The 15,321-nt window shown below is 41.1% G+C and overlaps 2 protein-coding genes across 4 annotated transcripts in view; one reads left to right on the top strand and one right to left on the bottom strand.

Annotated features, from left to right (window-relative positions):
* CCDC146 (coiled-coil domain containing 146) overlaps nucleotides 1-5,480 on the top strand; it is an 82,751-nt gene extending 77,271 nt beyond the window's left edge. The window contains exons 16-19 of the mRNA XM_072858880.1: nucleotides 339-467; nucleotides 2,023-2,160; nucleotides 3,532-3,780; nucleotides 5,026-5,480. Of these exons, the coding sequence (XP_072714981.1) occupies nucleotides 339-467; nucleotides 2,023-2,160; nucleotides 3,532-3,780; nucleotides 5,026-5,229 (720 nt within the window). The 3' untranslated portion in view covers nucleotides 5,230-5,480. The remainder of the gene's footprint in view (nucleotides 1-338; nucleotides 468-2,022; nucleotides 2,161-3,531; nucleotides 3,781-5,025) is intronic.
* Nucleotides 5,481-5,503: 23 nt separating this feature from the next.
* Nucleotides 5,504-15,321, bottom strand: part of GSAP (gamma-secretase activating protein) — a 49,371-nt gene continuing 39,553 nt past the window's right edge. For 2 of the 3 annotated variants that reach the window (XM_072858857.1, XM_072858865.1), the window contains 7 exons: nucleotides 13,578-13,648; nucleotides 12,907-13,001; nucleotides 11,609-11,728; nucleotides 10,375-10,436; nucleotides 8,290-8,394; nucleotides 8,052-8,145; nucleotides 5,505-7,035 (listed from right to left, as the gene is read on the bottom strand). In XM_072858857.1, coding sequence (XP_072714958.1) covers nucleotides 6,935-7,035; nucleotides 8,052-8,145; nucleotides 8,290-8,394; nucleotides 10,375-10,436; nucleotides 11,609-11,728; nucleotides 12,907-13,001; nucleotides 13,578-13,648 — 648 coding nt within the window. In that variant the 3' untranslated portion in view covers nucleotides 5,505-6,934. Of the gene's footprint in view, nucleotides 7,036-8,051; nucleotides 8,146-8,289; nucleotides 8,395-10,374; nucleotides 10,437-11,608; nucleotides 11,729-12,906; nucleotides 13,002-13,577; nucleotides 13,649-15,321 lie in introns of all 3 variants that reach the window. The other variant, XM_072858847.1, reaches the window with a different exon arrangement.

Genomic DNA, 15,321 nt, shown 5'->3' with positions numbered 1-15,321 from the left:
CACAATCTACTGTTTTTTCAAATTCCCAATTTATTAGCAATAGGACAAGAGAATGATGTGCATCCACCTCTGATTTTGTACAGAAATGTTTCCCAGTGTTTGACCAGTATCATTTTGCTTAGTCCTACGCCACCTGAGCATCCCAAATGTCTCCCAGCAAGGCTAGAGTCTTGCTTCCAAGCCCAGGATTTGGCAGTGCAGCCACCCCAGCTGCTTTAGTGCAGTTCTCCTGGTTTAAGTCAGACACACTGAGACCTTCCATCTCTGGTCATGTAGTAATAACGGGACTTTTGGCTTCTTGTCTGAAAAAATAATCATTGTGGCTTCTCATTGGCTAGTATTCGCAGTGCAAGGACAGGATTAAACAGATGGAGGAAATCTTTGCTGACCCTGCGAATGAGAGTAGAAAGCGAGACTTGGGAGGGAAGGACCCATCTCCACCTGAGCTGCTAAAAAAGATTGAGCAGGTAACATCACTTATCACATCGCAAGCTCTCCCACTGTGATTGACCTCTTTTAGAAAAAGCAAATGGTATCTTTTATTTTAAAAATAAACTTTCTGTAAGAGGAATTAAAATAATTATGATTGGCTAATGGGAACTCCAGCCCAGCACCTGCTTTCCAGGACAACTGGCTGTGGGACATTTTGACTTCCTCCTACAGAGGCTGGGGAGAGGTGGCGAAAAACCTGGGCTCTGTGTGGTATGCCTGGCTCCGCAGCATCCCCGGCTGGCTGGTCCATTCGCATCATTGGCGCTTCAGTGCAGACCCTCCTGCTTCACTAAGGGAAGGCACAGAAAAGGCGGCAGAGGGAAATAAATGCAAAATAATAAACCGCTAACGAATGAACTTGTCATTCTTCTGCAACTGGCCATTAGCTGTTCCACCACAACGCTCAGGCTGTGAGCCGGCGGCAGTCCCATTACCCTCTTAACAAAGGCTGCATTACATAGGATCAAACAAACATCTTTCTCAGGATTTGGTTGTACTGCTTTGTTTCCATGCCGAACAGGGAGCCACAGAACACATCTTCATGGAAGAGGCAGCCAGGCCAGCCAAGCAGCTGCACGCCCGACTGCAGCTCTGCCGGAGGAGGCTTCAAAATGAAGCATTAGGTCCAATATAAAAGCCAATTTAGTGCACCTCCTGTATGGCATATGGGGGGAAGGTAAAGGAATGGAATGAGCAACCATGATATTTTCTTAGATATTTTTGTCTGTCCCATTTATAGGGGCACAAAACTCCCCCCACTGTATTTGGTGTTTGGGGAGGATTCACACGGGGCTGTAAAGGTATTAGGGTGCCGGCGAGCTCGGAGCAGTACACACCTAAGTCCTCCTTTTGAAATCCAGTTTGTAAGGATTTACCATGAACACTTCTGCTTGAATTACTCAAGCTTTTTGCTTTATTGTCCCATATTCCTTGACAGGAGGGAGCTCTGCACAGCCAAGCAGGCTACAACACAGCCTGCTATTACCAACCTGCACATTAAAAAGCTGGGTTTCTTGGAGTTGTGAGAGAAGTTCAAATGTTCTCTTTCAATCTCCTTGTGTTTTTAAAGTCCTTTTAGTTCACAGTACTTTCTTTCTTAGTCTTTGGAGCCCATACTTACTTTTTTTTTTAGCAGCAGGAGGGAAAAGGTATTTAAAGCAAGAGCTGAAACCCTCTTATTACAGCATGACTCAAGGAACCAAAAGATTCAAAAGAAAAAAAAATGACTAGAAAAAAAACTGCATTGCTTTCAAGAAAATCACAGGAAGGCAGTAATAATGCTGCTGTAACCCCCCGCCCCCAAAAGGGCCCGGTCTGATGTGGAAGAACTGTACGACTGACAGTAACCAATGGAACCAACCCTGGCCTGATACTTGGCAGAGAGGGTGAAAAGTTTGAGAAAACTGAGGAAGTGATGTATGGCTGTTCATCGGTATTATTTCAGCAGCTCTCAAAGCAATGACAGCAACACCTCGTGTTGCACCTTCCCCTGCCGTTTACCTACACCCTGTACACCCCTTCTCGCTGCAGCTAGAGGTAGAGCTGGTGCAGAAGGAGGAGAAGTTGCTGGAGACAGATTTTCTCTACGAGCACATTTCCCGGCTGATGGAAAGAGTCCGTGCCACGGCAAAGAACGGGAAGCAGGACACACTGCTGTTAGCTAAAAGGGTAAGAAGGGCATTGCACACTCTGCTTGCTGGCCTATACAAAATGATATAATATCTGGGCAAGAGGTAAGGTGACTCACTTGCAAATTACAAAACTAGTGGCTGGAAATATTGATAGGCAAGTCATATGTTAGTGTTCAGAAATTATAGACATTTAGTAAAGACGATAATATAGACAGAGCAACTGCATTAGGTGAGCCTACTTTCTTATTGAAAGAAAGTTGCATCATAAATAGTACCTTTCACCAAAATATAGGATTAGTTATTTCTCAGGTTGAGTACTTAAAAACTTGGGGAAAACCCTCCTTTTGCATGCATACTTAACAGCCCTTGCACCACAAACATGTTATGGATAAAAAGAAATAGGGAAAAGCCAGGTAAGTTCTATATCCCTCCAACACAGAAGATGATAAACTCGATACCTGGCTCAAAGTTTCTTTGTTATTTAGGTAGGGAGAACCACACAGGAAAGAAATATCAGTTACTTTTATATAACTATAGCTATTTCCTTTTAACTGCCAGCAATATTGTTTGGGGAAGAGCAAAAATCCCCTCACCCCCCACCTCCTTAATGAAGAAGCTCCAAACAGAACAGAGCTGAGTGAAAGACAGAAAAAAACGCTAAGTAATTAATGTAAAACAAGGCCAGGGTTGATTTTTTTTCGTCTTAGGTGTTAGGTTTGGCACTCGGAAAGGCTTAAAACAAAACACATCTTTATAGTAAATCTTTAATTTTCCACAGAGAAATAACAAGGCTGTTATTTGGGTTTGTGAAATCATGGCCATGGGCTAATAAACTACTGTAAAAACAGCAATGTGCCAAGTTACATGAGTGCTCTGACTCTCCCAATTCCCTATTGTCACTTAAAAAAGAGCGTTTGAGTTTTGTTGGGGTTTTTTGTTTAAATCATCCCCAGTCAGACTCAAGGATTCCTGTCCCATTCCTTTTCTGTTCATCCCCCTGCCAAGGATAACTTCACAACCCGCAGCCCTGCTGCGTCCGCATTATCACTCAATTATCTATATTAAACCTTTATTACAAAGTTAATTGTGCACAAGGTCAATCAGAATCTGGGTTTAATACCTGCCTTTGAGGACTGTGGGAGTTTTGCTGTTCAGCTGAAAAGGGCAGGAGATAAATACAAACTTGCTTTTCTGTACCTTGTATTGGAATTATGCAACTTTCTGTGGTTCCAAGTGTACCCAGAAACACATGTCCTGTTTCATTAAGTCATTTTCAAATATGGAACTATTTTTTTTAAAACGAGTCAAGCTGGACTTGTTTTCACATACTTAATACTTACCTAAGCGTCATGCCCAGTAAGCGTCTAAAGGGAAGTCCTAACTGAAATGTAATTGTTACTTATTCCAGACAAACGAACTGCAGAAGAAGATAAAGGACAGAACCCAGAAGATGATGGCTCTTGTGGCAGAGCTATCCATGAAGCAAGCACTTGCCATTAAACTCCAGCAGGAAATGAGAGACAAAGAACAATTTTTGATGACTGTTTCATCAAGGATATATCACGGCCTTCCCCCTCCCAAAGAAACAGAAAATGAATGGTTGAAGGTACTACGCAACGAAAAGATGCAAAAAGACGCAGCTGAAGCCAGAGCTAAAGTAAGTTTTTGCCGTACGTTGCAATCGGATCTTCAGCCCCGTCTTTTAACTGCCCTAGCTTGTCTTTCTGAAAGAGCCGTGCTAGCTCACTGCATAGCTGTTCGCTGCCAAACACGGAGCTCCAGGAGTCAGTGGAGATGATGGTGCAAAGACAACTACTAAAGTGGTACACTCTGGGTTTGTGGAGCTTTAACTGCAGTCTGGCACACCACTTAGAACTGGTCATTGAATCTTAAGGAGAGAGCACATGACAGTAAAAGGAAGACTTACCTTCAATTACTATTTTGTGTGACCGTGTTTTGGGATGATGGGCGAGACAGCCACCGGTGAAGTATTGCTTTCCATTTGATTTCAAGGTAAAGCTGCAAAAGGTGGGGTGTGGGGTTCAGGAAAAATAAGTTTAGCATCTTCCACATACCAGATGCAGTGAACATCAGATCAGAAGTAGCATGAAATCAGATTGCTGGGCAAGACACTGAGCATAGGCAGGGCAGCATATCAAATAGCGCTTCAAATTCTACCCTGCTGGATACTATGCCTCCTTAGCTGAGACCATCAGCGATCCCTGAGCAGAGAGCTCCCAGAGGAGAAGTAGTAGTATAAAAATGAGATGTGTATACTGAGGGAACTCTTGCTGACGGGAAAGTAGCTTTGCTATATGAATGCTTTAGTTGATCACTCCCAGGGAATGTGAAAGGCACACAAAGCCGGGAGAGGAACACACTGTGCATACGCTTAAAGAACTTGAAGTCATGCAGAAGTGCTGCAGTAAAACTGGTTTAGGAGAGTAAGAAACTTCTCTGTCATTGACACTTCTCATGCTATGACTCACTTTCCTTTCAGTGCTGTGGGTATAAGCTCACTGCAGTAACTGTATTCAGGAACAGCTGCTGTCAGCATAAATACAGCCACGTTTTGAAGCATCAGAACAATTATCCCGTTCCTGAGACGTTCTGTGCACACTTATTACAACTTTTATAACTTCATCTAATCTGTTTTCTTCACAAATAACAAAAGCATTACAGACTCAAACTGTATACTATTTAAAAGGACAAACTCACCTCTATGTCGTCTAACTCATGCTTTCCTTTCAATGAACACTTAATACTCCTCCGGGTTTCCTGATCTGCTAAGGATTAGACTAATGGTGTTTCCTTTGTTAGGCATTCTGTACGTTGGCTCAGGAGAGTACTGGAGTTTTAAAGCATATAATCACTATGTGATGAAAATGTGTGTCTTTCACAGCGTGCTGCAGAAGAGGAACAAGCTGCAGCGCCCGGCTGTGTCTACACGACAGCTGAACAACGCCCAACCGCCTATATCCCAGATGATGAATACAGTCTCCCATTGCCGCGGCCCTACGGTGCTCTGGCTCCTTTCAAACCAAGTGAACCTGGTTCAAATATGAGACATTTCAGAAAACCTATTGTAAAGCCAATTGAAATCTGAACAGACGGCACCTAAAGCACGAGAGGCCATTACTGGTTGCTGAATCTCAAGGGTCAACAGCACTTACGCTATGCCGAAGCAATGCTTGAAAACAAAGTAGTTGTTAATGCTGGAAGCACAGCTAAATAGTCAGTGATACAAGTTCCCTTCTCCTGCCTAGGAGGAGCCTGGTGTCCCAAATGCAGTGCAGTGTTTTAAAATGTTAAGAAAAATGAGTGATCATCATACTACGTTTATTTTTTTTCCAGGTGATGTTTTATTGCATCTGATTATATTTTATAATACATTTCATTAAAAAGAAAAGGCTGGAAAATCTTATCTTGTTATTAATATAATATGAACAAAGTCCCCACTGCTTATACAAACACACAACATAGCTTTCTGCAGTCTGGGATTGGAGTTTATGCTTGCCAGACAAATTTTAATTATACTGAGGAAAATATTCCTTCCCTCTGTGCAGTTACCGAGAAAGCTAAAACCTTGCTCCACTGATGGCAATGACAAGGGAATGACCATGAACTTGCCAAGTCACTCCTGAGAACCAGATCTTTTTATTTCACTAGTTAGGAAAAGGACACATCAGTGGAAACTGCTCAGAGAGAGTATCACAGGTTGTTATTGAAAACCTCCAAAATCTATCAAATTGACAATGAATTTCACTAGTTTAATAGTCTGAAACTTTGATAGAGTTGTTTTTAAACCCAATAAAGACTGCAGAAATCCTACAGGTCAGAACTTCAGATTTTCTCTGCATAGCAAACCACTATTACTATTTTAAATGAATGTCACAGTTCTGAACTTAAAAAAAAAAAACCAAACAACACTGGTTCAGTTATATATAAATAAGAGTTGAAAAGGAAGGAAAAACATCCTCCATCATTTCTTTTTGAAGCTGAGGTTTGAACTCTAACACCAAATGCTGTAAGGAAAGAATTAAGTAAAACTCTGTCCAAGTCACCATTAAGGTAAATTTCTAAAGAACTTTTTTCTTATCCTGTATTGCTTACTATATATTATACATATCTTAAAACAAAACAAAACCAAACCCTGTCATATGCACTTCAAGAAGATTATATTTTGCGCTAATGACAAAACTGAATATATTAGAATCCAACTCCAAAGGCAGAAGTACTGTAAGATAACACAACCACCACAAGGAATGAATACATCATTACTGATGTATTACATACAGAGACTGATTCATCGTTTGTTACTCTTACCTGCTTTACATAAACACACCAAGAAATCCTTTTGTTAATCTAAATGAGTAAACAGTTGCTGGTTTCTTGTTACTGTACAATACAACTGGACTACCTTTTTCAGGATTGTCTAGCTTGTTAAAATAATTGACATTAATATCAATTTTCACAGCGTGTTTCGAAACCCGCTGTAGTTCCACTTATTTGACCACTTTGACATGAAATGATGAAACCAGAGGTATCTTTCATTGGAAACCTGGGTTTGTGTCAGACAAATTTCTCTAGGATTTATCTAGAAGTCAGTGATTTCAGCCTTAATACGTTGCACAAAACAATATTTTGAGTAGCTTATGTCAGTAAAGGTGGCTCCACAAAAGTGCATATTATTTGGAAAACAACGTGACATTTAAGTTTAAAACAAACGCAAAAAAAGTTAGTTGCATGCTTCTGTGTGAATACGTTTATGTAAAAGTACCACAGGTAGCTTTCTTCAACAGAATGTTACTTCAGGAGTATTTGAGGCCCAAAAGCGTCATAGTGTGTTTGAGTGCTGTTTCCTCTACAAATTTTACATTAACATGACCTTGTTTTTCATATGGGTGCACACCTAGAAAAACATTGTTAGAAAATTAGTATTTACAAAATCATGAGTGTTCTTGTACACTTAGTCCTGCAGTCTATTAAAACATCTTCATCTACAATACTGAAAGATAAGGGAAGAGATGGAACTGTGTTTTACACAAAACCCCTACAGCTTGCAGTGGAGTCATTTGGATGCTCGCCCATGGCAGAAACACTACATATAGGTAAACAACAGGCCACCTCTGGAGGCCGCTAGGGATTTCCGTACTAGTTCTACTCTGGAGATCCAAACTGGCTATGTTTGTGCTAGTACATAAACTGCATCAGGGCACATCCTCATATGCTTCTATATGGTTTAACTCTTTTTCCTCCCCAAATGGGATGATATCCATACATGGACAATCCTGTTTTAGCCTTCAGGTCCTTATCCTGACTTTATTTTGTTTATTAGTATAGGCATAGCTAGTAATGCTAAAGAGTATAATGCTTCCCGTAACACACCTTGCTTTTTCAGTGGAATTCAAAATCTTCAGATGCCTAGGTTCACTGTACGAAGCAAGTGCCCTAACCAATTTGAATTCAATTTCAAAAAAATTAAGTAAATAGTGTTAAAATAAAAAATGCCTGTTACTTCAGAGCACATCCTAACCTAGTGCTGTGGGTACTCTTTTCTGAGGTGGAAGATCTGATTTTGGTTGCTTCTTAGCCACCATACTGTATAAATACGGAACAAGCCCTTCTCCCCATTTGAACACAGAATAACAGCTACCACCACACTGCACACGAACCACGTTTCACTACATGTGTTCTGAAAAATGCAAGTTTGCCAATTGGATTCAACACACAGAGGATTTGGATGAAAGGATATGCAGTGAAGCAGCCCCCTGACGATTCCCATCAGCAGAGAGACGACCCAACCTACATGTTCAGACATCACTGGAGTTTCAGAACTCAGTTATGTCAATATAGTCAGGATATGGCTGAGCGCGAGCATCAAAGAGAAACAATTACTGGTCTTCCAAAGTACAGAATTAACATTACCTTGATTCTCTATCTCTGCCAGCATATTAGTCAGGTAGTTAAGTGGCAAAAACTCTACAGGGACTGAGAGTCTCTCAGGGATAGGCCTGCTACACTGTAAGGGAGAATATTTCAGGTTAGTTCACCAAGTCGCACAGTGCCAAGTTTCAGTGTTACCTTTAGTGTGTTACAGTCTACAGAAAGGTCAGGAATCTTGTCAGAGCAAAAGATTTTTTAAAAATGGCCTATGTGCTCTTACCTGCCTGTTCCCCAGCTTCTCAAGCAAAAGTTTCACATACTTCCGTGCAATGAAATTAGCATTTATTGGATGATTCCAAAACTGGCGGACCTTTTGACCAAGAGCCTATTAAGCAAAAAACAAAACCCAAAAACCTGAGAACATAAACACAGGACAGTGGAAACTTAGGAGGGGGAAAAGGAGGAAAAAAACAGAAACAAAATCCAGGCTGTAACATAGACTTCTTTGCTTTCAGACACTGATGACAGAAGCTAAGACATCATCAATTTTTAGCCACGAAGCCTTCCTTTCATAGCCAGTACCTAAGAGATTACAATACGCTCCCAAAACGTGGGAAACAATCAAAACCTTGCTACTCAGTACCCACTGAGCTACTTAGTAAGTTTCTATTGATCAGTCTGTCCCATTACCTCTGTCGCACTTTGCATGTGTACTTAAATATTAATTGAAGCTTAAAATGACCAGTTATCCTTTACTGTGACTCTTTGGTTTACATCCATTCTTCTTCCAAAGAACGCAGATGCCCCATTCCTCAATGCTCCATTCAGAACAGGGCTTCTCTCAGGCTTAGTCTGAGGAATCTTACAAAAGCAGAATGCCAACAAGGAGAGATACTGGGAACACAACTTGAATCCCATTATTTCGGGCATCATCCTGGGAATTGGTAACATTGATTCACATTCCCAAAGGCAAGAGAAATTCAAACCCAGATGTCCCAAAGCTTCCAATCCTAACCAATAAGCAGACAAATATGAACACACTGTGAAATTAGCTCCACCTTCTGCCGTTTTCCCTATCTAGATGTTTTTTCCCCCCTCACTTTCGGTAGTATTGCAATACAGACTACTGAAAGAGTTCATTTAGGAAATGCTGGACAGTTTCAATGGTGCTTAAATACTTGCTTCTGATGCAACTGAAGTCATCTATTGAATGTAACCTGCTCAAAATAGAGCGAGTCACCCCAAAGTGTCCTTTTTGGCAAACAAACTATTCTCTGCATTTTTTCCCAAAGCCGTAAATAGATACAATAAGGCACTGAGTCTACTGTGCGTAACTAGCAGTACGTGTCCCCTAAAGCACTCGCAGCTCAGCCCCTCGCGTCAAACCGTGGTTGGAATAGTGTTTCCCACCCACCAGGCCTGGGGCTGACAGCTCAGAGAGGCCCCGTGCTGACCCCAGCTCCTCAACCCATGCCCAAAACAAGACACAGAGGACAAAGAATGTCCTGTGGAGTTCTCCTTCCCTACCCCTTCTCAGAACTGCTGCCAAATAAAGAAGCCCTTGTTAGAGGAAAACCAAAGCAGCACTTCTGGCCATTTGAACAATATGTAATAGTCCATAATGAGCAAACAATAAGCAACTTATGTTGAGAAAAGCCCATTCTACTGCAAGGCACTCCCCAAGGGGGGATCCCTGGTTCTCCTCTGCTCACTGAGATGTTGTGCTTCCTCTGCAGTACTGTGGTGTGCACTAAGAACCAAAGGGGAAAAGAAGTCACTCTCCCATTCTGTTGGAACTTTTAATGGAGTATCAGTAATTAGTTCCAGCATGTGGCTAAATGAGTCACCTTACCAATGGGCGAGGCTGGGAGATCTCACAGAGGGGGAGATCTTGTAAGTCAATCCCCACCACAGAGTTGTGTTATGATCAGATTTTACAGCTTTTACTGTACCACCTTTTGAACGTATTTGATAAAACGAATAAAACCAAATGCAGAGGTCACAAGTGAGAAAGGCATTTGTGGATGCTATAAAACACACACGCACAAAAATAAATCCTCTTTAAAGCCCATAAAACTGTTATTGCTTTATGCAGATGAGTACTCAACAGAACAGCATCAGTCTTGTCTATTTGATTCCCAGGGTACTGGAGACACTGTGAAACACTATGGACAAACCTATAATTTAAGTTATCAGGGTACCCTAAAGGTCATGAGCAGCAGATGGAGAAAGTGTGGAGGTTCAGGTTATATCTGTGCCCTATGTGAATCACAGCTAAGTCTTCCATTGGCTCGATCCTACACACAGGGAGGAATTTCCTATCGATTCCAAAATCCAAGAAATGACATCCAAAGTTATTAGTTACCTCAGGAAGCCTCATGACAATACTGAACTTCAGCTTTTCATTCTTCTCAGTATCATCTAGATCTACAAGGGAGAAAAAAAAACAAAAACAAACCACCACCATTAGTGGCAACCACATAACTAAAACATTCAAAAACATTCAACTGTCACTTAAGACGTTCTGAATAAATACCATCTCTGTAATGAAATGAAAATTTTAATTTTAAATAAGGGCTATTAGGAGTGTTATTTACATTTATACTGTTTATATAAATATTTTTCTGTATATAGGTACATAACTTCACCACTTTATGTAACAATTTATACAGTAATTCAAACATATTTCAACTAAGTAGAACTCCCCATATTTATAATATTTCATTTACCAAGACCAGGCACAGACTAATACTGCATATTGTGTCCTTTTCTTGAACACTGGAGAAGTAGCATGTTACAAGCGAACGTGGTTGCAGCTGTGATGAAATGCATTACTGTTGGAGAGTTGTACCATGGTGCTGCTGTATCCCAGGAAACTTATGCTTCCTCCCTTCTGATTTCGAAAAAGCAATTAACACAGGTGTGATGCTAACTGTGCCTGCAACTGCCAATTTGTTTCACTCCCTATTTTGTTCCGAAGCCTTAGGCCCCTCTTGATGACTATATGAGTTCATATAAAACCGATTTTAACTCTCACCTTTAGGTAACCTTATGATCTATTTAGAAGACATTCACAACCTCAATATTTACTAAAAATATTGGGATGCTGGGCCAGGTAGGCTTTTGTTTACTTATTTTGAATTTTTACTTCCTAACACTGAGTTTCTAGCCACTTGCCAATCCCAGCACTAGGATTATCTTGTTCCAAACATAATTAAAGCAAAAGCTGGAGGACTGGATAGCAGACTAACTTCCTTACACATAGGAGTGCACTTCCATAGAGTCACAGAAATCCCCCACAAATTCTATGATGATCTTTAGTACTGACTTTTCTAAGAAGTCCCAAGTGGAAAAATTATAAACTCAAATTCTCCCCAAACAAATACTTCTTTGTCTACTACGGTAAGGCTCAATCATATAGTCTGAGCCCTAATTTTCTCCTTTCAGATGGGCAACACCGTCAGCTACAGCCCTCACTGAAAAACCTCTCTGGAAGAAGAACTGAGTCTCCTGGGCAGTAAATCCTGTGTCTGAGTTTGAACAGCTGAAACGACATCACTCCCAATTAGCTGGCTGGTAACAAATGAAACTCACTGTACCTTTCAGCAATTTCCTGACACATGTTTCTGTCAAATGCAAGACTCCATTATCAATATAGTGTAGGAGAGTGTGCAGAGGGAGACATCGAACACCAAGCCCCAAGTGAAGAGTGTGAAAACCTATGAAAGAGAGACAAACTTGTTTGGTACAAAAATATATTTTTTTTTCTACGTCTGTATTAGAGATTGGCATTACTCTAGCTGAAGCCAACACTCTCCTTAACTTCTGACTGTTTCTGGTTGGTGAGGAAATCAGTTTATCAAAAGTCATGTAGTCTTATTTAGGCATTCTTTAAGCCCTCTCAAGTACAATCCTGTCAGAAAGAGGAAAGCCAAGGGGACTGAAAACAGTCATTATAGTCATACACAGTCATTAAACATCTCCAAACTGTTGCCTTATATCTGAATTGTTTTAATATATCTGAAATATATCTGAAATATCTATTAATTTGTCTTATATCTCCCTCTTTCCTCCCAATTAATCAAAAACTGAGGCCTCACCACTCTCAGTATGTGGCTGCCACCCACACATTCCCACAGACAGCGTTAAGACTTCAGTTTCTCACTTAACATCAGCCAGATGATGGTCTTGCATCATGTGACACCACTACCTGGCAGCATTTGCACCCACACAGTGTTAAGTTTGAGGGACAACCTCATACCAAAAACAGTTGCAAAGACTGAAGACAGATCAGGAAATACAAACTAGAAAGATTCAAACAGAATCAGAAAGCATTAAGAAGTTCAGAGGTCTTTCCCTAACAAAAATAAGCAAGTGCTTTGAAAAGACTCTAAGTGATTATGAGGAGCTCTAGGATATTAAAGTCTACTATCACGATCAGCTCTTGCATCAGGGCTGAAGGTAATCCTTTCAGGATAGAACTGAAAAATATTAGCAGGGCAACAGCATGAGAAGGAACAGTCTTTTTTTGCTCCAGGAGAGGATTTTCCCTTGTAGCCCATGACACTGAAAAGTCCAGCTGTCTAAGAAAAATATACAAATGAAAGAAATCAAAATCTTAGTTCTGAGCTAAGGCTGTGCCCAAACATTCCACTGGAAGCTGAAAACAGATAACTAAACCTCTGATTTGTTGTCTGTATTTGTACTAACTATTCAGTTTTGTTTCACTTCACTTGCACGTGTTTATGGAGGGTCTTCCCCTCTGTAACTGTCTTGAATAGATGTCATTACTGCCAAAGCTAACTTGACACATGTGCTGCAACTAGTGCTCTTCTGGGAGGAATTCATAGCATTGTTCTCCTTGCTTATGATTAAAACAGCAAAACATAGGACTTACCAGGAGGTAAAGGCATGCACATGCCATTTGCAGCTTCCAGAATCCGACTCATGATGTGGAACACTGCAAACTCTCCTGTACTTCCTCTCTCATCACTGTATTTAACAAAGTGGAAACATATTAGGAACCTGAGATGCCCACACTCTCCTGGAGATACGGTCAATTCATTGTACTACATGTGCACTAAATGCATGCATTTTGGGTGAATTGCCATGGGATGCTATCTTGTTTGCTTAGGTGTCTGTCACCTAACAGCATTAGCTGTTCATCTAAATGTTGACACACAACGTCTCTGTGGTGTCCCCTTTCTCCTTCCCCTACTACTGCATATTTACAAGTCTCTCAACAGTACCTGGTATCAGCAGCAACAGGTGAAATATTTTGAGTGCTGGTATAAGTGACCTGGCTTTTATAGGTGTTCAACACCCACTATCCAGCTTGAGACCACTGTGAACTCAGCAACTTTGAACTGTAAAACTGCCTATATGATTAATATTGATGTTGGCTTAGAGAGGGCCAGCAGGATTATTAAAAAGAGTCCATGACAGTCATATTGACATTCACAGTAGAGTAAGCACTGACTGTTCAAGTAGTAGTGTTGTTGAAGACCAAAATTCTTATGCCCATATTTTAAAAGGCAGGTTGAAAACTTTAGCAAATGACTTGCTCACAAGCAGAAGATGCGGGAATGAAGCTCATATCTCCTCCAAACTTCTTTCATTATTCGATGTACCAGATTCAGCTAAAACAAAAAAGAAAAGACTGAATGTTTCTAGGAGCCTCTGTACAGCAGGCCCTTGACCTTCATTCATTTCACACACCAGTTTATGTTAAAAAACTTATCATGAGACTCCTACTAAGACTTCAGTATTTATCTTTTTTTCCTAGGAGCTTAAAATGTAAAATTGATTAAAATTTGAATTGTAACTGCATTGCCCTATTCCAGAAGTTTAAAGTAAGTGCTTCCAGATCATCAAAGCATTGTGCAAAACATGCAGCATCTTAACACATCGTGCTTCTTGGGGATCAACTGATCTCATGCTCTTGCATCAAATTCTCCAGGATCTGTTTGCGTGAAAGCAAAAACTGCATGTCCAAGTGGCTAAGCATTTGGCAAGGAAAGGTCCCTAGGGCCCAGACAAAACTGGATGATGCTGAAGACATTCAGTTTGCTGAAAAAAGTCAGCAGGAGGAATCACAAATCTAGTCCTGGCAAGGAGGAAAGACGAGACAAGCAAATGCCTCTCCTCCTCTATTGAGTTTCCTTTTTGTCCATAGTGGCCCATATGGGCCAATCCCTTGGCCCATATTGTTGCTTCTTTGCGCTTTCAGGCTGACCTCCAGTACAGACTGTCAGCATACAAAAGCCACAAGCCCTGTTCTCACTTGGGCCTTCGAAGCTTCTGCAGCTGAAAGAGAGAAACCACGCATGAAAGAGTTGAAATAACTTCCTCTAGCCAGTCCCTCACGGTTGTCATGTGTAACCACTTCCATATCTCAGTAACAGAATTGAGACACTTCCTCTACGCCTTTTGTCTCTGGGCCTCAAAGTGCACTAATCAATCAATCCCAGGAAACTCTCAGGATGCAAGTCTGACCCTCATTTTGCAGAGAGGTGTCATGAGAAGTTACAAACCCTTTTCCCCCCAAGATGGCCAGAATCCAGGAATCCTTTTTCCCCACTCTCTTTTCTCCTCATGGGCTCTGCCCCCTCCAACCTCTAACTTGTTACAGGCTCTGAGCAAGAGAAAAACAGGACACAGAGGAGAAGTTCATATGCAAAGGCCAGAACAGGAATATTGGTCTTCAGTAATGCTCCCTAGTGCTCTCCTCTACGTTGGCCAAGGTACCTCTAGAAGGTAGCACCTTTTCCCTCCACCACCACTCCATCCAGCCTTGCACAGCTACCTGACACAGAATAACCACCTAATACTTTCCATCTTCATACTTTCTGGATGCAGTGGAAAGCTCCAGTTTAATCTCTTTGGAGTATGGCAAGTTTTCTCCACTCATTTTCCAGGAAATGAGTGATTTCCAGTTTTCAGACTTCACAAGAAGTCTTATCAAAACTTCACGAGAACCGCGCCTGCTGACGGAATGACTTTCATCTCTGGCCAGCACACAGGGTGAAGCTAAGGCCTCTGTATCAGGAGCTACAGCTGGATCTGAACATCAGTATTGAGGTGAAGGGAAGGTTCTTACAAGCTCCAGAATCACCTCTTATTATTTGTGCAACACAAATTGTATTCATGGGTATGATACTCCAGAATCAATATTCTTTGCTTAACAATACAGCAAACTATGGCTTTCACAGGGTGTAGAAAGACAACTTAAGTCAGTGTCAACCTAGCTATCACAACATACTTAAATCTTAAATACATGCATGTTTGTGACATCACACCATCACCAACAGCA

Source organism: Ciconia boyciana, chromosome 1 (assembly GCF_034638445.1).
Source record: "Ciconia boyciana chromosome 1, ASM3463844v1, whole genome shotgun sequence".
Lineage (NCBI taxonomy): Eukaryota > Metazoa > Chordata > Aves > Ciconiiformes > Ciconiidae > Ciconia > Ciconia boyciana.
The sequence above is the reverse complement of the archived record's forward strand: the minus strand, read 5'-3'. Positions and strand labels throughout refer to the sequence as shown.